Source organism: Coregonus clupeaformis, unplaced genomic scaffold (genome assembly GCF_020615455.1).
Source record: "Coregonus clupeaformis isolate EN_2021a unplaced genomic scaffold, ASM2061545v1 scaf0232, whole genome shotgun sequence".
Taxonomy (NCBI): Eukaryota; Metazoa; Chordata; class Actinopteri; order Salmoniformes; family Salmonidae; genus Coregonus; species Coregonus clupeaformis.
In genome coordinates, this window is record NW_025533687.1 from 297,501 (window position 1) to 323,858 (window position 26,358).

General features: G+C 45.8%; 1 protein-coding gene across 6 annotated transcripts in view; it reads left to right on the forward strand.

Moving 5' to 3' along the window:
- The window catches only part of LOC121563319 (dedicator of cytokinesis protein 1-like), a 236,503-nt gene that overhangs the window by 35,098 nt on the left and 175,047 nt on the right, over positions 1-26,358 (forward strand). For all 6 annotated transcript variants that reach the window (XM_045214288.1, XM_045214291.1, XM_045214290.1 and 3 more), the window contains exon 2: positions 25,312-25,395. In XM_045214288.1, the coding sequence (XP_045070223.1) occupies positions 25,312-25,395 (84 nt within the window). The remainder of the gene's footprint in view (positions 1-25,311; positions 25,396-26,358) is intronic.

A 26,358-nucleotide genomic window follows, 5' to 3' on the forward strand; every position in this document is an offset into this window, starting at 1 on the left:
TTCCTGTGTAAGGCAGGGTCGCACTCTCCGAATGTTGTAGAGCATGAACCTGCAGGAGCGGGTCACCGCCTTGATGTTGGCGGAGAACGACAGGGTGTTGTCCAGGGTCACGCCTAGGCTCTTCGCACTCTGGGAGGAGGACACAGCGGAGTTGTCAACCGTGATGGCGAGATCATGGAACGGGCAGTCCTTCCCCGGGAGGAAGAGCAGCTCCGTCTTGCCAGGGTTCAGCTTGAGGTGGTGATCCGTCATCCATACTGATATGTCTGCCAGACATGCAGAGATGCGATTCGCCACCTGGTTATCAGAAGGGGGAAAGGAGAAGATTAGTTGTGTATCGTCAGCGTAGCAATGATAGGAGAGACCATGTGAGGATATGACAGAGCCAAGTGACTTGGTGTATAGGGAGAAAAGGAGAGGGCCCAGAACCGATCCCTGGGGGACACCAGTGGTGAGAGCACGTGGTGCGGAGACAGCTTCCCGCCACGCCACTTGGTAGGAGCGACCGGTCAGGTAGGACGCAATCCAGGAGTGAGCCGCGCCGGAGATGCCCATCTCGGAGAGGGTGGAGAGGAGGATCTGATGGTTCACAGTATCAAAGGCAGCAGACAGGTCTAGAAGGACAAGAGCAGAGGAGAGAGAGTTAGCTTTAGCAGTGCGGAGAGTCTCCGTGACACAGAGAAGAGCAGTCTCAGTTGAATGACCAGTCCTGAAACCTGATTGGTTTGGATCAAGAAGGTCATTCTGAGAGAGATAGCAAGAGAGTTGGCTAAAGACGGCACGCTCAATAGTTTTGGAAAGAAAAGAAAGAAGGGATACTGGTCTGTAGTTGTTGACATCAGTGGGGTCGAGTGTTGGTTTTTTGAGAAGGGGAGCAACTCTCGCTCTCTTGAAGACGGAAGGGACATGGCCAGCGGTCAAGGATGAGTTGATCAGCGAGGTGAGGTAGGGGAGAAGGTCACCGGAGATGGTCTGGAGAAGGGAGGAGGGGATGGGGTCAAGCGGGCAGGTTGTTGGGCGGCCTGCAGTCACAAGTCGCAGGATTTTATCTGGAGAGAGAGGGGAGAAAGAAGTCAAAGCATAGGGTAGGGCAGTGTGAGCAGGACCAGCAGTGTTATTAGACTTAACAAACGAGGATCGGATGTCGTCAACCTTCTTTTCAAAGTGGTTGACGAAGTCATCCACAGAGAGAGAGGAGGGGGGGGGAGGAGGATTCAGGAGGGAGGAAAATGTGGCAAAGAGCTTCCTAGGGTTAGAGGCAGATGCTTGGAATTTAGAGTGGTAGAAGGTGGCTATCACTCCTCACCTCTACTATTATTACTGTACAGAACATTATTATGACATGATGGACACTATCACTCCTCACCTCTACTATTATTACTGTACAGAACATTATTATGACATGATGGACACTACCACTCCCCACCTCTACTATTATTACTATACAGAACATTATTATGACATGATGGACACTATCACTCCCCACCTCTACTATTATTACTGTACAGAACATTATTATGACATGATGGACACTATCACTCCTCACCTCTACTATTATTACTATACAGAACATTATTATGACATGATGGACACTATCACTCCTCACCTCTACTATTATTACTGTACAGAACATTATTATGACATGATGGACACTATCACTCCTCACCTCTACTATTATTACTATACAGAACATTATTATGACATGATGGACACTATCACTCCTCACCTCTACTATTATTACTGTACAGAACATTATTATGACATGATGGACACTATCACTCCTCACCTCTACTATTATTACTATACAGAACATTATTATGACATGATGGACACTATCACTCCTCACCTCTACTATTATTACTATACAGAACATTATTATGACATGATGGACACTATCACTCCTCACCTCTACTATTATTACTATACAGAACATTATTATGACATGATGGACACTATCACTCCTCACCTCTACTATTATTACTGTACAGAACATTATTATGACATGATGGACACTATCACTCCTCACCTCTACTATTATTACTGTACAGAACATTATTATGACATGATGGACACTACCACTCCCCACCTCTACTATTATTACTATACAGAACATTATTATGACATGATGGACACTATCACTCCCCACCTCTACTATTATTACTGTACAGAACATTATTATGACATGATGGACACTATCACTCCTCACCTCTACTATTATTACTATACAGAACATTATTATGACATGATGGACACTATCACTCCTCACCTCTACTATTATTACTATACAGAACATTATTATGACATGATGGACACTATCACTCCTCACCTCTACTATTATTACTATACAGAACATTATTATGACATGATGGACACTATCACTCCTCACCTCTACTATTATTACTGTACAGAACATTATTATGACATGATGGACACTATCACTCCTCACCTCTACTATTATTACTATACAGAACATTATTATGACATGATGGACACTATCACTCCTCACCTCTACTATTATTACTATACAGAACATTATTATGACATGATGGACACTATCACTCCTCACCTCTACTATTATTACTGTACAGAACATTATTATGACATGATGGACACTATCACTCCTCACCTCTACTATTATTACTGTACAGAACATTATTATGACATGATGGACACTATCACTCCTCACCTCTACTATTATTACTGTACAGAACATTATTATGACATGATGGACACTATCACTCCTCACCTCTACTATTATTACTGTACAGAACATTATTATGACATGATGGACACTATCACTCCCCACCTCTACTATTATTACTGTACAGAACATTATTATGACATGATGGACACTATCACTCCTCACCTCTACTATTATTACTGTACAGAACATTATTATGACATGATGGACACTATCACTCCTCACCTCTACTATTATTACTATACAGAACATTATTATGACATGATGGACACTATCACTCCTCACCTCTACTATTATTACTATACAGAACATTATTATGACATGATGGACACTATCACTCCTCACCTCTACTATTATTACTGTACAGAACATTATTATGACATGATGGACACTATCACTCCTCACCTCTACTATTATTACTGTACAGAACATTATTATGACATGATGGACACTATCACTCCTCACCTCTACTATTATTACTGTACAGAACATTATTATGACATGATGGACACTATCACTCCTCACCTCTACTATTATTACTATACAGAACATTATTATGACATGATGGACACTATCACTCCTCACCTCTACTATTATTACTATACAGAACATTATTATGACATGATGGACACTATCACTCCCCACCTCTACTATTATTACTGTACAGAACATTATTATGACATGATGGACACTATCACTCCTCACCGCTACTATTATTACTATACAGAACATTATTATGACATGATGGACACTATCACTCCTCACCTCTACTATTATTACTGTACAGAACATTATTATGACATGATGGACACTATCACTCCTCACCTCTACTATTATTACTGTACAGAATATTATTATGACATGATGGACACTATCACTCCTCACCTCTACTATTATTACTATACAGAACATTATTATGACATGATGGACACTATCACTCCTCACCTCTACTATTATTACTATACAGAACATTATTATGACATGATGGACACTATCACTCCTCACCTCTACTATTATTACTGTACAGAACATTATTATGACATGATGGACACTATCACTCCTCACCTCTACTATTATTACTATACAGAACATTATTATGACATGATGGACACTATCACTCCTCACCTCTACTATTATTACTGTACAGAACATTATTATGACATGATGGACACTATCACTCCTCACCTCTACTAGTATTACTATACAGAACATTATTATGACATGATGGACACTATCACTCCTCACCTCTACTACTATTACTATACAGAACATTATTATGACATGATGGACACTATCACTCCTCACCTCTACTATTATTACTGTACAGAACATTATTATGACATGATGGACACTATCACTCCTCACCTCTACTATTATTACTATACAGAACATTATTATGACATGATGGACACTATCACTCCTCACCTCTACTATTATTACTATACAGAACATTATTATGACATGATGGACACTATCACTCCTCACCTCTACTATTATTACTATACAGAACATTATTATGACATGATGGACACTATCACTCCTCACCTCTACTATTATTACTGTACAGAACATTATTATGACATGATGGACACTATCACTCCTCACCTCTACTATTATTACTGTACAGAACATTATTATGACATGATGGACACTATCACTCCTCACCTCTACTATTATTACTATACAGAACATTATTATGACATGATGGACACTGTCACTCCTCACCTCTACTATTATTACTATACAGAACATTATTATGACATGATGGACACTGTCACTCCTCACCTCTACTATTATTACTATACAGAACATTATTATGACATGATGGACACTATCACTCCTCACCTCTACTATTATTACTATACAGAACATTATTATGACATGATGGACACTATCACTCCTCACCTCTACTATTATTACTATACAGAACATTATTATGACATGATGGACACTATCACTCCTCACCTCTACTATTATTACTATACAGAACATTATTATGACATGATGGACACTATCACTCCTCACCTCTACTATTATTACTATACAGAACATTATTATGACATGATGGACACTATCACTCCTCACCTCTACTATTATTACTATACAGAACATTATTATGACATGATGGACACTGTCACTCCTCACCTCTACTATTATTACTGTACAGAACATTATTATGACATGATGGACACTATCACTCCTCATCTCTACTATTATTACTGTACAGAACATTATTATGACATGATGGACACTATCACTCCTCACCTCTACTAGTATTACTATACAGAACATAATTATGACATGATGGACACTATCACTCCTCACCTCTACTATTATTACTATACAGAACATTATTATGACATGATGGACACTATCACTCCTCACCTCTACTATTATTACTGTACAGAACATTATTATGACATGATGGACACTATCACTCCTCACCTCTACTATTATTACTGTACAGAACATTATTATGACATGATGGACACTATCACTCCTCACCTCTACTATTATTACTGTACAGAACATTATTATGACATGATGGACACTATCACTCCTCACCTCTACTATTATTACTATACAGAACATTATTATGACATGATGGACACTATCACTCCTCACCTCTACTATTATTACTGTACAGAACATTATTATGACATGATGGACACTATCACTCCTCACCTCTACTATTATTACTATACAGAACATTATTATGACATGATGGACACTATCACTCCTCACCTCTACTATTATTACTGTACAGAACATTATTATGACATGATGGACACTATCACTCCTCACCTCTACTATTATTACTGCACAGAACATTATTATGACATGATGGACACTATCACTCCTCACCTCTACTATTATTACTATACAGAACATTATTATGACATGATGGACACTATCACTCCTCACCTCTACTATTATTACTATACAGAACATTATTATGACATGATGGACACTATCACTCCTCACCTCTACTATTATTACTATACAGAACATTATTATGACATGATGGACACTATCACTCCTCACCTCTACTATTATTACTATACAGAACATTATTATGACATGATGGACACTATCACTCCTCACCTCTACTATTATTACTGTACAGAACAGTATTATGACATGATGGACACTATCACTCCTCACCTCTACTATTATTACTGTACAGAACATTATTATGACATGATGGACACTATCACTCCTCACCCCTGTGGGTTGGGGCTAGGGTTGGCGCTGTGGGTTGGGGCTAGGGTTGGCGCTGTGGGTTGGGGCTGGGGTTGGCGCTGTGGGTTGGGGCTAGGGTTGGCGCTGTGGTTTTGGGCTGGGGTGATAAGATGGTGAGGGAAGGCTAATTGGATGGGTATATTATCTGTCTCCTCAGACTCCTGCACACACACACACACACACTCACACACTCACACACTCACACACACACACTCACACATATCCGTGAAAGTTTATGTAACATGTTCCAAATCCAGATATACTAATGAGCCTGTTAGCAAATGTTGCTGTGTCTGTTTCCTGGTTACCAGGAAGTCATTTCCATTCCCGTCTGCCGTGGGAGAACCGCTGCTCCTTTTACATCCTCTTGGTGTTTATGGACTGACTGACATCTGGATCCGCGTGGGGTTTCCACCGTGCTGCCGCACATTCATTAATAACTAACCTAGCTATCGTTGTCAGTCTCACGTCGTTGCCCCACTTGATCAAAACCTGTCCATTGTGAATCGAGATGGAGATTGACACTAAATTGCACGTGTTGCTAGTAGGGCTGCTGTGGTCATGACATTTTGTCAACCGGTAACTGTCATGCAAATGACAACAGTCTCACGGTAATTGACCGTTAATGAACATAAACACATTTAGCATCTCCAGGTCTCCATGCATACAAGCCACTGATGGACGACCTTTGGAACATCTACATAAAAAAAAAAACTCTAAATACGTTTAATATACACCATCACAATAAACCCCTTATTCATTTTACTCACTATTCACTACATCTGTTAGGCTTTATTATATGATAAAGATGAAGATGAATAAGATGGGGTTAATTGGGCATGGTTGACCTGGAGGGGGTTCAGTATGATGGGGTTAATTGGGCATGGTTGACCTGGAGGGGGTTCAGTATGATGGGGTTAATTGGGCATGGTTGACCTGGAGGGGGTTCAGTATGATGGGGTTAATTGGGCATGGTTGACCTGGATGGGGTTCATTATGATGGGGGTTATAATTGCGCCAACTTTGAATAAACAAGGCTTTCCAATGCAGTGCTCATGGTTCGTTAGCCAGCATACTATCTGTCCCAGTGGAGTTGAGGATGGGTGAAAGCAAGGCAAAGCTCTATCTGGTGTTTGTTTAGGCTCCTGTCTCTCTGCTCCTGTCTGTGGAATTATAACTACACACACACACACACACACACACACACACACACACACACACACACACACACACACACACACACAGTCTGATCAGAACCGAGCAACACCACCACCCATTGTTCCCATTAACTTAAAGTAAATGTCCAGTGAAAATCATATTCTGTTAACTCATACCCAAATAATGTTGTTGACTAGTCCTATACTTGTATTTGTGGCCAAAGCATAAATTGAGGAAGAAACCCCATCTCAAACAGACACTTTAAAAAATGCTAGGTATTTCCTCATAGAGTATGATCTCTCTCTGCTCCTGTCTCTCTCTCTCTCTGCTCCTGTCTCTCTCTCTCTCTCTGCTCCTGTCTGTCTCTCTCTCTCTGCTCCTGTCTGTCTCTCTCTCTCGGCTCCTGTCTGTCTCTCTCTCTCTCTCTGCTCCTGTCTGTCTCTCTCTCTCTCGGCTCCTGTCTGTCTCTCTCTCTGCTCCTGTCTGTCTGTCTCTCTCTCTGCTCCTGTCTGTCTCTCTCTCTCTCTGCTCCTGTCTCTCTCTCTCTCTCTGCTCCTGTCTGTCTCTCTCTCTCTCTGCTCCTGTCTGTCTCTCTCTCTCTCTGCTCCTGTTTCTCTTTCTCTCTGCTCCTGTCTGTCTCTCTCTCTCGGCTCCTGTCTGTCTCTCTCTCTCGGCTCCTGTCTGTCTCTCTCTCTCTCTCGGCTCCTGTCTGTCTCTCTCTCTCTCTGCTCCTGTCTCTCTCTCTCTCTCTCTCTGCACCTGTCTGTCTGTCTCTCTCTCTCGGCTCCTGTCTGTCTCTCTCTCTCTCTGCTCCTGTCTGTCTCTCTCTCTGCTCCTGTCTCTCTCTCTCTCTGCTCCTGTCTCTCTCTCTCTCTCTCTGCTCCTGTCTCTCTCTCTCTCTCTCTCTGCTCCTGTCTGTCTCTCTCTCTCTCTCTGCTCCTGTCTCTCTCTCTCTCTGCTCCTGTCTGTCTCTCTCTCTCTCTGCTCCTGTCTGTCTCTCTCTCTCTCTCTCTCTCTCTCTCTGCTCCTGTCTGTCTCTCTCTCGGCTCCTGTCTGTCTCTCTCTCTCTTGGCTCCTGTCTGTCTCTCTCTCTCTCTCTCTGCTCCTGTCTGTCTGTCTCTCTCTCTCTGCTCCTGTCTGTCTCTCTCTCTCTGCTCCTGTCTGTCTCTGTCTCTCTCTCTCTCTCTCTCTCTCTCTCTCCCTCTGCTCCTGTCTGTCTCTCTCTCGGCTCCTGTCTGTCTCTCTCTCTCTTGGCTCCTGTCTGTCTCTCTCTCTCTCTCTCTGCTCCTGTCTGTCTCTCTCTCTCTCTGCTCCTGTCTGTCTCTCTCTCTCTGCTCCTGTCTGTCTCTCTCTCTCTGCTCCTGTCTGTCTCTCTCTCTCTCTCTCTGCTCCTGTCTGTCTCTCTCTCTCTCTCTGCTCCTGTCTGTCTCTCTCTCTCTCTCTGCTCCTGTCTGTCTCTCTCTCTCTCTCTGCTCCTGTCTGTCTCTCTCTCTCTCTGCTCCTGTCTGTCTGTCTCTCTCTCTCTGCTCCTGTCTGTCTGTCTCTCTCTCTCTGCTCCTGTCTGTCTCTCTCTCTCTCTCTCTCTCTCTCTGCTCCTGTCTCTCTCTCTCTGCTCCTGTCTGTCTCTCTCTCTCTCTGCTCCTGTCTGTCTCTCAGCGTCTGTCTCTGCACGGATCATGGATCATTTCCCTGTCTATGTAATCATATTCATTATCTAAAATGGAGTTCAGTCTGATATTCAAGCTTCTGTCTGTCTTTATGCACCTGTCTGTCTCTCTGCAACTGTCTGATACAGTGATAACCAGCAGAATCGGCATCACAATGTGACCTAGTTCCTGTTCCACAGTCGCACAGTTGTCCTTATGTTAGGCCCTGATCTGGCTATGCCATATGGCTGTGGGCTACACTAGTTCATTTAGCAGACAAGATTTACTTAGAATTCCATGGCATTATTTTATAGTATGAAGAATACAATTGAACAAAGCTGAATAAAATAGAAAGGATATTTTCTCCAGAAGATTTGAGGGAGGGTGCACATGCGGCTATTCTGTGTTGAGCGGTTAACAAAGAAACAGGTCCTCCTATATGCTTAATTTAGAGTTATTAATGTAACTTTAGTTGTTCTACAAACGTTGGGATATATATTTTGATTTTTAATACATTTTAAAGCTGCGTGATGTGACTCTAATGATGATTTGAAAAAAGTTGCTTGAAAGGCATGAGCTCTGCATTGTTTATGGACAGACTGTACACACTTCATCAATTTCTCATTCACAATTTGACAAGCACTTGATAATGCCTCGAATTTCACGGCGGCATCCCCTTTGTGTGGCCGTAATGCACCCTAAGAAAATCCATGCCTTTTGTGGCCGTTGTGTCGTTCTCCCTGAGTGCTGTGCGCTCCGAAGCACCTCTAACTCACACGGCTCTCCATCACGTGATCGGGTCTTTCTCACAGGCTACAAGTGAAGACCGACACATCAGGGACTCAACTGCGTGCGTCCTTATCCAATTCCGAGGCGCATATTGAAGATATTGGAAGAACTGTCCACATTTACTTTTCGTCAGCCAACAAGATGAGGAGGCCTAACGAACAGCAAAAGCACCAGCCTATGTCAATCTACTATCCCCCATAGTACAAAAGTTGACCTATTCTGTGTAATAAATAAATATTCCAAACATAGTCTGAGACAGTTTTGGGATGCGATAGATCCCAAATTAATACAACCACTAACATCAAAAAAACTTCTTTACGCAATGTGGCTGACGCAACAGATCAGAACGTTTAGCTTAAAATGTTGATAAACTATTAGACTATTTCTTCACATTATAAGCGCGAATGTTAGCGGGAAAACACCATTCTCAAAAGTGACCGCAAATGCAGTTATGCATGTAATGCTTTTATTACAAAGGTGCATTTTTATGGTAAATTATCTTCCCCAAACTTGAAACTCACACACTGCTTATGTATGCCAGTTAGGCTCTACACCCCTTGTAAAGCGGATGAATGTGCTTCATTTTAAGAAGTTATTTGGCCACTATAGTTGTGATACAAACCTTATTAAAACATATAGGCCTATGGGCTAGGCTACATGAGGTGTGCGACTATGATTAGAAAAAGGTTTTGTTTCTTATGCTGGGCATCATTCACAAGTAACTCTGATGACCCGTGTAGCTCTCTCACGTCACCCCCCTCCTCCGCACACTCCACTGGCTTCCAGTTGAAGCTCGCATCCGTTACAAGACCATGGTGCTTGCCTATGGAGCAGTGACGGGAACGGCACCTCCGTACCTTCAGGCTCTGATCAGTCCCTACACCCAAACGAGGGCATTGCGTTCATCCACCTCTGGCCTGCTAGCTCCCCTTCCTCTGCGGAAGCATAGTTCCCGCTCAGCCCAGTCAAAACTGTTCGCTGCTCTGGCACCCCAATGGTGGAACAAGCTCCCTCACGACGCCAGGACAGCGGAGTCACTCACCACCTTCCGGAGACATTTGAAACCCCACCTCTTTAAGGAATACCTGGGATAGGATAAAGTAATCCTTCTACCCCCCCCCCAAAAACATTGTAAAGTGGTTATCCCACTGGCTATAGGGTGAATGCACCAATTTGTGAGTCGCTCTGGATAAGAGCGTCTGCTAAATGACGTAAATGTGCCCTTGAGCAAGGCACTTAACCCTAATTGCTCCTGTAAGTCGCTCTGGATAAGAGCGTCTGCTAAATGACTAAAATGTAAATGTAAATGTAGCTCAGTTGGTAGTTGCAACACCAGGGTTGTGGGTTCGTTTCCCACGGGGGGCCAGTATGAAAAATGTATGCACTCACTAACTGTAAGTCGCTCTGGATAAGAGCGTCTGCAAAAATGTAAAAATAATAATATATAATTCAATAATATTGTCACCCATCAGACTATTCTTGATTTAATCTTGTCTTTACATATACTAAATAATATATATATGAAATTTGTTTTGATTTAGAATGGACCACTATCATGCACCTGTATCAAAACGGGCAGGGGAAAAAATACATGTCATCTATGCACTTAAATAGCGAATGGAGGACGCTTTTCCCGTGATTCATTTTCATGCCAGCCAGGTAGGCTATACTCCTGTTGTAAAGAAAAGCAATGAGCTTAATATTATGAGAAATAAATATAGTAGGCCTAGCCTATAGAAAGCTGATGGGATCCTCCTCTTTTTAGTAGAGGCCATCACTCTGTTTTCTCACTCAATTGCATAGCCTATAGAAATGTTGCGCAACATGAGCTCATGGGCTCTCATGAAGCGTTTGATTAGATTTTGTATTACATTTGCATTGATGTCAGAGTGATTAGAGGGACAATAGAGTGCTGAGTACCAGGCAGTTAGCAAGTTTGGTAGGCTGCTAATGACCATCAGCAGCATCAGAGCTTGGAGAAGCCTAGTTACCGTGACTAAACCGTCACGTGGAATTTGACTGCCTTCGTGACTCGTGACCGCCGGTGTGGTGGTAATACGGTCACTGCAACAGCCCTAGCCATGCGTCATTTTTGCAGAATTAAGCATTTCTCGTAGTAAAATGATACATGTATTTTAATTATAGACAAGTTGACTAACAAGTAGCCTACTAAAATGTCCGAAATTATAAGCAGAAACATTATCTAAATCATGCAAGAGAATCCTGCACCCCCTGTCAAAAGACCTCTGACTGTAGCCTAAAACGCATTTTCTATATTATCGGGTTATGGGTCGGCTGCGGGCCTCAGAGTTTCACTTTATCACATAAAGTCCGCTGGTTGCGGATGGGTTATTAGCAATTGCATGTGGGTGAACAAACAGCTGACCCGCGCACCACTAACACAAACTCTCCCTCTCACTGTGTTCTGGTAGGTTCTCTGGGCTCGCTGCTGGATTGTTCCAGGAAGGGAAATAAATACAACAAGCCTGAGCCCCAAATGGCACCCTATTCCCTATATAGTGCACTACTTTAACCAGGGCCCATATGGAAGTAGTGAACTATGTAAGGAGTAGGGTGCCACGTTGTTGTTGTTGTTGTTGTGAGAAAACAAGTGTGGAATGAAAAGGGGCAGTCAGTGGAAGGGATTTGATTACACTTCAAGGAACTCTTCTCCTGGACAATATGGAGGTCGCTGATTGATTGATACCGGACTGGTCACAATTCATTTCAGGGCCAGTGGAATGATTCCAGGTCACAAACACAACAAACACACAATCACTCACACCTGCATACTCAATAACATTCTCCCTGACCCATTTTGTAATACCTACATGTTTCAAGCAGACCTCCATAGTCCCTGTGCCCAAAAACACCCAAGGTAACCTGTCTAAATGACTATCGACCCGTATCACTCACGTCTGTAGCCATAAAATGCTTTGAAAAGCTGGTCATGGCTCACATCAACACCATCATCCCAGACACCCTGGACCCACTCCAATTCGCACACCTCCCCAACAGATCCACAGATGACGTAATCGCTATTGCACATGCTGCCCTCACCCACCTGGACAAGAGGAACACCTATGTGAGAATGCTGTTAATTGGCTAGTAGAGGTGTGTGTGTGTGTGTGTGTGACAGGCTAGTAGAGGTGTCTGTGTGACAGGCTAGTAGAGGTGTGTCTGTGTGACAGGCTAGTAGAGGTGTGTCTGTGTGACAGGCTAGTAGAGGTGTCTGTGACAGGCTAGTAGAGGTGTGTCTGTGTGACAGGCTAGTAGGGGTGTGTCTGTGTGACAGGCTAGTAGAGGTGTGTCTGTGTGACAGGCTAGTAGAGGTGTGTCTGTGTGACAGGCTAGTAGAGGTGTCTGTGTGACAGGCTAGTAGAGGTGTCTGTGTGACAGGCTAGTAGAGGTGTGTCTGTGTGACAGGCTAGTAGAGGTGTGTCTGTGTGACAGGCTAGTAGAGGTGTGTCTGTGTGACAGGCTAGTAGAGGTGTCTGTGTGACAGGCTAGTAGAGGTGTCTGTGTGACAGGCTAGTAGAGGTGTCTGTGTGACAGGCTAGTAGAGGTGTGTCTGTGTGACAGGCTAGTAGAGGTGTGTCTGTGTGACAGGCTAGTAGAGGTGTGTCTGTGTGACAGGCTAGTAGAGGTGTCTGTATGACAGGCTAGTAGAGGTGTCTGTGTGACAGGCTAGTAGAGGTGTCTGTGTGACAGGCTAGTAGAGGTGTCTTTGTGACAGGCTAGTAGAGGTGTGTCTGTGTGACAGGCTAGTAGAGGTGTGTCTGTGTGACAGGCTAGTAGAGGTGTGTCTGTGTGACAGGCTAGTAGAGGTGTCTGTGTGACAGGCTAGTAGAGGTGTCTGTGTGACAGGCTAGTAGAGGTGTGTCTGTGACAGGCTAGTAGAGGTGTGTCTGTGTGACAGGCTAGTAGAGGTGTGTCTGTGTGACAGGCTAGTAGAGGTGTCTGTGTGACAGGCTAGTAGAGGTGTCTGTGTGACAGGCTAGTAGAGGTGTGTCTGTGTGACAGGCTAGTAGAGGTGTGTCTGTGTGACAGGCTAGTAGAGGTGTCTGTGTGACAGGCTAGTAGAGGTGTGTCTGTGTGACAGGCTAGTAGAGGTGTCTGTGTGACAGGCTAGTAGAGGTGTGTCTGTGTGACAGGCTAGTAGAGGTGTCTGTGTGACAGGCTAGTAGAGGTGTGTCTGTGTGACAGGCTAGTAGAGGTGTGTCTGTGTGACAGGCTAGTAGAGGTGTCTGTGTGACAGGCTAGTAGAGGTGTCTGTGTGACAGGCTAGTAGAGGTGTGTCTGTGTGACAGGCTAGTAGAGGTGTGTCTGTGTGACAGGCTAGTAGAGGTGTCTGTGTGACAGGCTAGTAGAAGTGTGTCTGTGTGACAGGCTAGTAGAGGTGTCTGTGTGACAGGCTAGTAGAGGTGTGTCTGTGTGACAGGCTAGTAGAGGTGTCTGTGTGACAGGCTAGTAGAGGTGTCTGTATGACAGGCTAGTAGAGGTGTGTCTGTGTGACAGGCTAGTAGAGGTGTGTCTGTGTGACAGGCTAGTAGAGGTGTCTGTGTGACAGGCTAGTAGAGGTGTCTGTGTGACAGGCTAGTAGAGGTGTCTGTGTGACAGGCTAGTAGAGGTGTCTGTGTGACAGGCTAGTAGAGGTGTCTGTGTGACAGGCTAGTAGAGGTGTCTGTGTGACAGGCTAGTAGAGGTGTGTCTGTGTGACAGGCTAGTAGAGGTGTCTGTGTGACAGGCTAGTAGAGGTGTGTCTGTGTGACAGGCTAGTAGAGGTGTGTCTGTGACAGGCTAGTAGAGGTGTGTCTGTGTGACAGGCTAGTAGAGGTGTGTCAGGCTAGTAGAGGTGTGTCTGTGACAGGCTAGTAGAGGTCTTTAGGCTCAGCTGAGAGAGAACAGAACAGACTGGGTGTACTGTCTTCAGTGAGTCTATGAAGGAGGTGACCGGAGTGAACAAGACACCATGCATGGAGAATGGATTTAATGGAGATTGTCTTGGTCGCTTTCACACCACCATTATTATTATCCTTGATAAAGCCCACATTGATATTGGAATTATCAATCAATTGACTTGCATCTAGGTACCCTGGCCTGCCCAGACCCCCCTGCATCTAGTTACCCTGGCCTGCCCAGACCCCCCTGCATCTAGTTACCCTGGCCTGCCCAGACCCCCTGCATCTAGTTACCCTGGCCTGCCCGGACCCCCTGCCCCCTGCATCTAGTTACCCTGGCCTGCCCGGACCCCCTGCCCCCTGCATCTAGTTACCCTGGCCTGCCCGGACCCCCTTCCCCCTGCATCTAGTTACTCTGGCCTGCCCGGACCCCCTGCCCCCTGCATCTAGTTACCCTGGCCTGCCCAGACCCCCTGCATCTCGTTACCCTGGCCTTCCCAGACCCCCTGCATCTAGTTACCCTGGCCTGCCCGGACCCCCTGCATCTATTTACCCTGGCCTGCCCGGCCCCCCTGCATCTAGTTACCCTGGCCTGCCCAGACCCCCTGCCCCCTGCATCTAGTTACCCTGGCCTGCCCGGACCCCCTGCATCTAGTTACCCTGGCCTGCCCAGACCCCCTGCATCTAGTTACCCTGGCCTGCCCGGTCCCCCTGCATCTAGTTACCCTGGCCTGCCCGGACCCCCTGCATCTAGTTACCCTGGCCTGCCCAGACCCCCTTCATCTAGTTACCCTGGCCTGCCCAGACCCCCTGCATCTAGTTACCCTGGCCTGCCCTGACCCCCTGCATCTAGTTACCCTGGCCTGCCCAGACCCCCTTCATCTAGTTACCCTGGCCTGCCCAGACCCCCTTCATCTAGTTACCCTGGCCTGCCCTGACCCTCTGCATCTAGTTACCCTGGCCTTCCCAGACCCCCTGCATCTAGTTACCCTGGCCTGCCCAGACCCCCTTCATCTAGTTACCCTGGCCTGCCCTGACCCCCTTCATCTAGTTACCCTGGCCTGCCCGGACCCCCTGCATCTAGTTACCCTGGCCTGCCCGGACCCCCTGCATCTAGTTACCCTGGCCTGCCCAGACCCCCTTCATCTAGTTACCCTGGCCTGCCCAGACCCCCTGCATCTAGTTACCCTGGCCTGCCCAGACCCCCTGCATTTAGTTACCCTGGCCTGCCCAGACCCCCTGCATCTAGTTACCCTGGCCTTCCCAGACCCCCCTGCATCTAGTTACCCTGGCCTGCCCAGACCCCCTGCATCTAGTTACCCTGGCCTGCCCAGACCCCCTTCATCTAGTTCCCCTGTCCTGCCCTGACCCCCTGCATCTAGTTACCCTGGCCTGCCCTGACCCCCTGCATCTAGTTACCCTGGCCTGCCCAGACCCCCTTCATCTAGTTACCCTGGCCTGCCCAGACCCCCTTCATCTAGTTACCCTGGCCTGCCCAGACCCCCTTCATCTAGTTACCCTGGCCTGCCCAGACCCCCTGCATCTAGTTACCCTGGCCTGCCCAGACCCCCTGCATCTAGTTACCCTGGCCTGCCCAGACCCCCTTCATCTAGTTACCCTGGCCTGCCCAGACCCCCTGCATCTAGTTACCCTGGCCTGCCCAGACCCCCTTCATCTAGTTACCCTGGCCTGCCCAGACCCCCTGCATCTAGTTACCTTGGCCTGCCCAGACCCCCTTCATTTAGTTACCCTGGCCTGCCCAGACCCCCTGCATCTAGTTACCCTGGCCTTCCCAGACCCCCTGCATCTAGTTACCCTGGCCTGCCCAGACCCCCTGCATCTAGTTACCCTGGCCTGCCCAGACCCCCTTCATCTAGTTCCCCTGGCCTGCCCTGACCCCCTGCATCTAGTTACCCTGGCCTGCCCTGACCCCCTGCATCTAGTTACCCTGGCCTGCCCAGACCCCCTTCATCTAGTTACCCTGGCCTGCCCAGACCCCCTTCATCTAGTTACCCTGGCCTGCCCAGACCCCCTTCATCTAGTTACCCTGGCCTGCCCAGACCCCCTGCATCTAGTTACCCTGGCCTGCCCAGACCCCCTTCATCTAGTTCCCCTGGCCTGCCCTGTCCAGACCCCCTTCATCTAGTTACCCTGGCCTGCCCTGACCCCCTGCATCTAGTTACCCTGGCCTGCCCTGACCCCCTGCATCTAGTTACCCTGGCCTGCCCAGACCCCCTTCATCTAGTTACCCTGGCCTGCCCAGACCCCCTTCATCTAGTTACCCTGGCCTGCCCTGTCCAGACCCCCTTCATCTAGTTACCCTGGCCTGCCCTGTCCAGACCCCCTGCCCCCCTGTGTGTGTGTAGATCACGGTGTCTTTATGGAGAAGTCAGACAGCTTAATGAGGGTCTTCAAAGGGCTGACTACCTATTGATCTGCTCTGATTGCATGTTTCACGCTGGATGTCTGATTGCTCTGTTCTCTGCCTGCTCTGTCCTCTGCCTGCTCTGTCCTCTGCCTGCTCTGTTCTCTGACTGCTCTGTCCTCTGCCTGCTCTGTCCTCTGCTTTAACTGATTGAGAAGGAGGAGTAGCCTTAGGAGTAACATGGACTAGAATGGGAAAAGCTCCTCAGACCAACGGCTCCTCATACCAACAGCAAATTGCATGGTTCATGCTGGATGTCTGAATGCTCTGTACTCTGCCAGACTGTTAGAGAGTCTCTGCTTCATCTGATTGAGAGGGAGAGGTAGCTGTAGAAATAGATCAACTGGAGAGGTAGCTGTAGAAATAGATCAACTGGAGAGGGAGAGGTAGCTGTAGAAATAGATCAACTGGAGAGGTAGCTGTAGAAATAGATCAACTGGAGAGGTAGCTGTAGAAATAGATCAACTGGAGAGGTAGCTGTAGAAATAGATCAACTGGAGAGGTAGCTGTAGAAATAGATCAACTGGAGAGGGAGAGGTAGCTGTAGAAATAGATCAACTGGAGAGGGAGAGGTAGCTGTAGAAATAGATCAACTGGAGAGGGAGAGGTAGCTGTAGAAATAGATCAACTGGAGAGGGAGAGGTTGCTGTAGAAATAGATCAACTGGAGAGGGAGAGGTTGCTGTAGAAATAGATCAATTGGAGAGGTTGCTGTAGAAATAGATCAACTGGAGAGGGAGAGGTTGCTGTAGAAATAGATGAACTGGAGAGGGAGAGGTTGCTGTAGAAATAGATGAACTGGAGAGGTAGCTGTAGAAATAGATACAATAGATTAGCTTGAAATAGAAAAAAGAATGGGAAAAATAGTCTCTTTCACTTAACAGTAGAACTGCTGGGCCTCGAGGGACCCCACCCCTTCAAGCTAATGAGCAGTCATTCTAACTAAAAACATTCGAACAGTGTAAAAATCAACACATATTCTATCACTAAAATAAGCATTTGGTTGTGTTCATTAGAATACGATTATGTTTTTCAAATAACACAACAGCATTTTCATTAGTTTGTTACTGTAGGCTATATGTAAAAACAAACACAAAAAACACCAATTAAACTGTTAAATAAATTGTGTTTGTGGAGTGCCTTTGTTGCAACTATGAAACATAGTTGGAACACAGTAACAGCTTATTTATTTATTGTTGTACTTTTTCCCCCTTTTTTCCCCCAATTATGTGATATCCAATTGGTAGTTACAGTCTTGTCCTATCGCTGCAACTCCCCTACAGACTCGGGAGAGGCGACGGTCGAGAGCCATGCGTCCTCCGAAACACGACCCTGCCAAGCCACACACTGCTTGCTGAACCCGGAAGCCAGCCGCACCAATGTGTCGGAGGAAACAACGTCAACTGGCGACCCGAAGTCAGCGTGAATGCGCCCGGCCCGCCCGCCACAAGGAGTCGCTAGAGCGCGATGGGACAAGGACCCTACAGCCGGCCAAACCCTCTCCTAACCCGGACGACGCTGGGCCAATTGTGCGCCGCCTCATGGGTCTCCTGGTCACTGCCGGCTGTGACACAGCCTGGGATCGAACCAGGGTCTGTAGTGACGCCTCTAGCGCTGAGATGCAGTGCCTTAGACCGCTGCACCACTCGGGAGGCCCTGTAACAGCTTATTTTTTATAATGATTTTATTTTTTTACAAAATACCCCAACCACAAAGACGCACGGTCAGCAAAACGCACGTTCAAATGATGAAAAAAAAACAGTACCCTGAACATCACTATCAGCATGAAGTGTGCTTGATAAATGGCATATTATTATTATTATTATTATTATTATTATAAATAGTGAAAATCAGCAGAAAAGCAATAGCGGCATATTTATAATGAATATATGTTGCTATGACAGCAGTCAGAAATAGTCAATTATTGTCAGCTCGTACTTAACATGGTCTGCGTTTTTCACGCAACGGCGTCAGTTGGATTTCATTTAGTGGTTATCTTTTGTCCTAACAGACTCATGATGAAGTCTCTCCTGGGCGTGGTGCTGTTCATGCACTGCTTGAACAACAGGTCCACGTTGATAGCAGCCAAAGTCAAGCATATTGTAGAGCACAGTTAACAGGCCAGAGGAGGGTGTCTCCTTTTCACAGAGTACAGCCACCTGACCCAAAACATCCACACCAACCTGTGGAACAGAATAGACTAGAAAACATTAGGATGATTTCCCATAGGAAAAACAACACGTGTTTATACAGAAGAGCATAAAGTTGATCTATATATGGCGATGTGTATTATGTAATATTGACATACCTTTGTTTTGGTTGTAGTGTGTAATAACAGTATCCTGTTTACTCTGTGTCCCCGTCGAAGACGACTGTGGGATGCATGGTGCTCATGACAGAAACATGAACGTAATAACGTTATCCTGTTTTCTCTGTGTCCCCGTCGAAGACGACTGTGGGATGCGTGGTGCTCATGACAGAAACATGAACGTAATAACGTTATCCTGTTTTCTCTGTGTCCCCGTCGAAGACGACTGTGGGATGCGTGGTGCTCATGACAGAAACATGAACGTAATAACGTTATCCTGTTTTCTCTGTGTCCCCGTCGATGCATGGTGCTCATGACAGAAACATTCTTTCTAGCCTTGTATTGGTAGTGTGTTGTCTTGTCATTCTTCAGCCCCCGTCGGGGAGTAGAACGGCTGTACACGTGCCTTATTTTGCAGAGGGACAGAGCTCCCTTCTCGCTCTGTTCGAGGTGCCGACTCGGCTTGTTTTATTTGCATGCAGCTTCTTTCTCCAATGACGGTGAAGTGAAGAAGTTGTCCATGGTGACGGTTCTCCCCTTACCAACGGAAGGTTCCAGAAGCCTCGTCACCACATTCTCTTGACACTCCCTCACCTGCTTGTGGATCTTTTCCCCTTCCTCTCTCCTATCTGGCACCGTTTCATTTGGTGGTGGCACCAGCTCAGTGTGCACCGTTCTGACTGTGTTGCTCTTAGGCCTTAGGAGGAGCAGGTTCAGGCCGAGGCTCAGAATCAGAAGAATAACGATCGGAGATGGAATGATTCATTTCTTCCATCTGAGTCGTTTTTTCATTCAGATCTTGTGGCAACGCTAACGCCAGCATGTGCATCCATTCCTCTCGGTCTTCTTGCCATTGTAACTTATGCACACTCTTACAGTGTACTCCAAGTAGGCCGGAGTACACTGATGAGACTGATTTTGGATTTGGTAGACTGATACATATTTTATTTTTTACATATATGGTACATACCACTGCGATTTATAATTAGAATATGTCAATACAATAGAATGGCGGTTACATAATTATGCAGTGTGCGCATCCCGTCTCTCATCAACTCACCCTTTCTCCCCCATCATACTTAATTTATTTCATCTGTTATGTCAGTGAAATTAGTTCTGGTATAGTTTTAGGTCAGTTTCGAGGCAATTATCGGGGTGATTATCAACTGGCCACTGCACCTTCCACTGTCGGGAGGAGGGGGGGGAGCAGGCCCTACTGTCTGGAGGAAGGGGGGAGCAGGCCCTACTGTCGGGAGGAGGGGGGAGGCAGGACCTACTGTCTGGAGGAAGGGGGGAGCAGGCCCTACTGTCTGGAGGAAGGGGGGAGCAGGCCCTACTGTCGGGAGGAAGGGGGGAGCAGGCCCTACTGTCTGGAGGAAGGGGGGAGCAGGCCCTACTGTCGGGAGGAGGGGGGAGGCAGGACCTACTGTCGGGAGGAGGGGGGGGGGGGCAGGCCCTACTATAATAATAATAATAATAATAATAATATGCCATTTAGCAGACGCTTTTATCCAAAGCGACTTACAGTCATGCGTGCATACATTTTTGTGTATGGGTGGTCCCGGGGATCGAACCCACTACCTTGGCGTTACAAGCGCCGTGCTCTACCAGCTGAGCTACAGAGGACCACACTACTGTCTGGAGGAGGGGGGGGAGCAGGCCCTACTGTCTGGAGGAGGGGTGGAGCAGGCCCTACTGTCTGGAGGAGGGGGGAGCAGTCCCTACTGTCTGGAGGAGGGGGGAGCAGTCCCTACTGTCTGGAGGAGGGGGGAGCAGGGCCTACTGTCTGGAGGAGGGGGGGAGCAGACCCTACTGTCTGGAGGAGGGGGGGAGCAGGGCCTACTGTCTGGAGGAGGGGGGAGCAGACCCTACTGTCTGGAGGAGGGGGGAGCAGTCCCTACTGTCTGGAGGAGGGGGGAGCAGTCCCTACTGTCTGGAGGAGGGGGGGAGCAGACCCTACTGTCTGGAGGAGGGGGGGAGCAGGGCCTACTGTCGGGAGGAGGGGGGGGCAGGCCCTACTGTCAGGAGGAGGGGGGGGCAACGGGGTAAAAATAATAATAATAATGACATGCCCTCCTAAACCTGGTTATAACTCCAGTTCTGTTTGTGATATTACGATTCTAACAACGGCAGTGTGTTACACTTATTTAGGAATGACAAAAATGGCAGAGTAATAAAATACATAAATTCCTGAGCAGTTCAAATGACTGCTTTAGTGGTTCTAGTGTTAAACAATGGAACCAGAAAGATCCGTTTAGGAACTGGAATTCTTTTGTTGAAGTGTCGTTTTTTTTCTCTCACTTTTGATCACCTGCCCTCAGATCAGTCTCAACTGGCACGACTGTTCAGTTCACATGCTCCAGGCAATAGGGCAACCCTTAATGTCATTCCCTAAGCTGATTTGAGAGTTAGAACAAAAAGCTTCAGTTCATAGTGGCAACAGAGGACAGGACAGGACATACCTGCTAGTCCAAATAGTACTTTAAACTCTTTTAAATTAAAACCTGTAGGTAGTCTGTTTGCAATAAGGAACAATTATGTGACACAACACCTTGATGACCATTATTACTTTGTTCTATTGGAAGTAATCAATCAATCGCATTTATTTATTAAACCCTGTTAACATCAGCAGATGTCACAAAGTGCTATACAGACACCCAGCCTAAAACCCCAAACAGCAGCAATGCAGATGTAGAAGCACGGTGGCTAGGAAAAACTCCCTAGAAAGGCAGGAACCTAGGAAGAAACCTAGAGAAGAACCAGGCTCTGAGGGGTGGCCAGTCCTCTTCTGGCTGTGCCGGGTGGAGATTATAAGAGTACATGGCCATTAAGGCCAGATTGTTCTTCAGGATGTTCAAATGTTTATAGATGACCAGCAGGGTCAAATAATAATCACAGTGGTTGTAGCGGGTGCAACAGGTCAGCACCTCAGGAGTAAGTGTCAGTTGGCTTTTCATAGCCGAGCATTCAGAGGTCGAGACAGCAGGTGCGGTAGAGAGGGAGGGAGAGAGGGTTGAAAACAGCAGGTCCGGAACAAGGTAGTACGTCCGGTGAACAGGTCAGGGTTCCATAGTCGCAGGCAGAACAGCAGAAACTGGATCAGCAGCACGACCAGGTGGACTGGGGACAGCCAGGAGTCGTCAGGCCAGGTAGTCTTGAGGCATTAATAATTAATTTATTAATAATTAATTAATTAAATAAATTAATATTAATGGTCCTAGGGCTCAGATCCTCCGGGAGGTTGAGGAACTATTGTCATTCTCAATGGATGTAAAAACAGACTTCGTTTACTTGCTGTTTGAGGCGAATAAATAATTACTTTGAGAAGCTCCACAGTGATGATGAGTTAAGACAATCAGAAATAGTATCAGATCCCCAAATGGGCACATTTATAGGCCTACATTTGCGCGCAGGTAGCCTAGGTCTACTTCTATACGTAATCAGGTATGCGTCCTTACTCAAGATTGACAGGAGCGCTCCAAACAAAAGACAATGAATAAATTGACAAAACTCGTAAATGGAATTAAATAAACCAAAACTTTTCTCACAAGTGTAGCCTGGGTTGTGTAGCCTGGGTTGTGTGCTCTGCAAACAACGTGTCCACTCCTACAATGACAACGGTAAGACTGTAATGATAATATATTGAATGCATTAACAGAAATTACCGTAACCAAACAAACATTGTAGATTAGAAATGATGGTAATTTAACGGTAAATATACTAGTGGTCGTACTGGTGTACCATAGCGTACGTGTAGTTATGTGCGTGTAGTTATGTGCGTGTAGTTATGTGCGTGTAGTTATGTGCGTGTAGTTATGTACGTGTAGTTATGTACGTGTAGTTATGTACGTGTAGTTATGTACGTGTAGTTATGTATGTGTAGTTATGTACGTGTAGTTATGTACGTGTAGTGATGTACGTGTAGTTATGTACGGTAGGAGCAAATCCATGTAATGCTTTGTAGGTTAGCAGTAAAACCTTGAAATCAGCCCTAGCCTTAACAGGAAGCCAGTGGAGAGAGGCTAGCACTGGAGTAATATGATCACATGTTGGGGTTCTAGTCAAGATTCTAGCAGCCGTGTTTAGCACTAACTGAAGTTTATTTAGTGCTTTATTCGGGTGGCTGGAGAGTAGAGCATTGCAGTAGTCTAATATAGAAGTGACAAAAGCAAAAGTTAGATTTTTTGCAATGTTACGAAGATGGAAAAAAGCTGCCCTTTTAAAATATTCTTGATATGTTCGTCAAAAGAGAGATCAAAGTCCGGAGTAACGCTGAGGTCCTTCAGTTTTATTTGAGACGACTGTACAACCATCAAGATTAATTGTCAGAACTAGACCTAGCATCTCTGTTTTGTCCGAGTTTAAAAGTAAAATAATTTTCCGCCATCCACTTCCTTAATGTCTGAAACACAGGCTTCCAGGGAAGGCAGTTTTGGGGCTTCACCGTGTTTCATCGAAATGTAGAGCTGTGTGTCGTCCGCATTGCAATGAAAGTTGACATTGTGTTTCCGAATGACATCACCAAGAGGTAGAGTATATAGTGAAAACGATAGTGGTCCTAAAACGGAACCTTGAGGAACACCAAAACTTACCATTTGATTTGTCAGAGGACAAACCATCCACAGAGACGAACTGATATCTTTCCGACAGATAAGATCTAAACCAGGCAAGAACTTGTCCGTGTCGACCCAATTAGGGTTTCCAATCTCTCCAAAAGAATGCGGTGATCGATGGTGTCAAAAGCAGCGCTAAGGTCTAGGAGCACGAGGACAGATGCAGAGCTTGGGTCTGACGCCATTAAAAGGTAATTTACCACGTCCACGAGTGCAGTCTCAGTGCTATGATAGGGTATTAAACCAGACTGGACCATTTCAGATACATGATTGGTCTTCAGGAAAGCTTATCATATATAGGCCATCTTTAATTTTTTTAGATGTATTATTATTATTTATTTGTTTTTTTGCTTTCTAATGATCATGATCTTATCGTCAAAGAAGTTCATGAATTCATCACTGCTGAAGTTCATGGCAATCCTCACTTGCTGCTTTTTAGTTTGCTTTGTGACCGTATCAAAAATACATTTTGGATAGTTTTTATTCTCCTCTATCAGGTTGGAAAGGTAGGCTGATCGAGCAGCAGTGGGGGCTTTTTGATATTGCGCGGTACTTTCTTTCCAAGCTAGTCGGAAGACTTCCAGTTTGGTGGAGCGCCATTTCCGTTCCAGTTTTCTGGAGGCTTGCTTCAGGGCTCGGGTATCAAATGTTTTGTTTTTAGAGGTGCGACTGCATCTAGGGTATTACGCAAGGTTACATTTAGATCCTTGGTTAGGTGGTTAACTGATTTTTCTACTCTGACATCCTTGGGTAGGTGGAGGGAGTCTGGAAGGGCATCTAGGAATCATTTAAGTTGTCCGAGAATTTATAGCACGGCTTTTGATCCTTGTTTGGGTCTGAGCAGATTATTTGTTTCGATTGCAAACTAATTAAATTCATCCCTTCAGGCCTATGACTTGCATCTCAAATGGAACCCTATTCCCTATGTAGTGCGCTACTTTCGACCAGGTCCCATAGGTCTCTTGTCAAAAATAGTGCACTATGTAGGGAATAGCGTGCCAAATTGGGCTGAGCCTGAGTCTAATCTCATTGTGGCTATTCAGCATAAGCTCCTGTGGATGGGGGGGGTAAGAGGACAAGTTAATTCAGTTAAATATACCTGCCTGGTGGGGTGGAGGGATACCTGTGGTGACAAGGACCTTTTTTAATTATGCTGTCATTCACCTTGGTAAAGTAATCCCATCAACGGGGCCTCACATTGTATCCTTCCCCCAGCAGGAGAGGTAGAGTCCTCCCCGACCTTATTGGAAGTGGTGTGTGTGTGTGTGTGTGGGGTGGTAGAACATATGCTACGTTAATGTTGTTAGTCTCCAGGGTGTTGATGACTGTATGCAGCCGATATGATATGTGTCATTCTGTGTGGGTGTTCTGTGAGCTTGCCTGCTGCTATGTTTTAGTATGACACACACAACCACGCTGCCACACAGGACCTCCATGCCTGATTGCCTTTTCCCGTCCTTTAATATCTCCTTTAATATCTCCTTTAATATCTCCTTTAATATCCTCTTCTCTTCTTCTCTCCCCTCAGCAATCTATAACTATGATGTCCGCGGAGATGAGGAGCTGTCACTACAGATTGGAGACACGGTCCACATACTAGAGACATATGAAGGTAGGAACACACTAACTGATGACACGGTCCACATACTAAAGACATATGAAGGTAGGAACACACTAACTGATGACACGGTCCACATACTAGAGACATATGAAGGTAGGAACACACTAACTGATGACACGGTCCACATACTAGAGACATGTGAAGGTAGGAACACACTAACTGATGCCACGGTCCACATACTAGAGACATATGAAGGTAGGAACACACTAACTGATGACACGGTCCACATACTAGAGACATATGAAGGTAGGAACACACTAACTGATGACACGGTCCACATACTAGAGACATATGAAGGTAGGAACACACTAACTGATGACACGGTCCACATACTAGAGACATGTGAAGGTAGGAACACACTAACTGATGACACGGTCCACATACTAGAGACATATGAAGGTAGGAACACACTAACTGATGACACGGTCCACATACTAGAGACATGTGAAGGTAGGAACACACTAACTGATGACACGGTCCACATACTAGAGACATATGAAGGTAGGAACACACTAACTGATGACACGGTCCACATACTAGAGACATATGAAGGTAGGAACACACTAACTGATGACACAGTCCACATACTAGAGACATATGAAGGTAGGAACACACTAACTGATGACACGGTCCACATACTAGAGACATATGAAGGTAGGAACACACTAACTGATGACACGGTCCACATACTAGAGACATGTGAAGGTAGGAACACACTAACTGATGACACGGTCCACATACTAGAGACATATGAAGGTAGGAACACACTAACTGATGACACGGTCCACATACTAGAGACATATGAAGGTAGGAACACACTAACTGATGACACGGTCCACATACTAGAGACATATGAAGGTAGGAACACACTAACTGATGACACGGTCCACATACTAGAGACATGTGAAGGTAGGAACACACTAACTGATGACACGGTCCACATACTAGAGACAT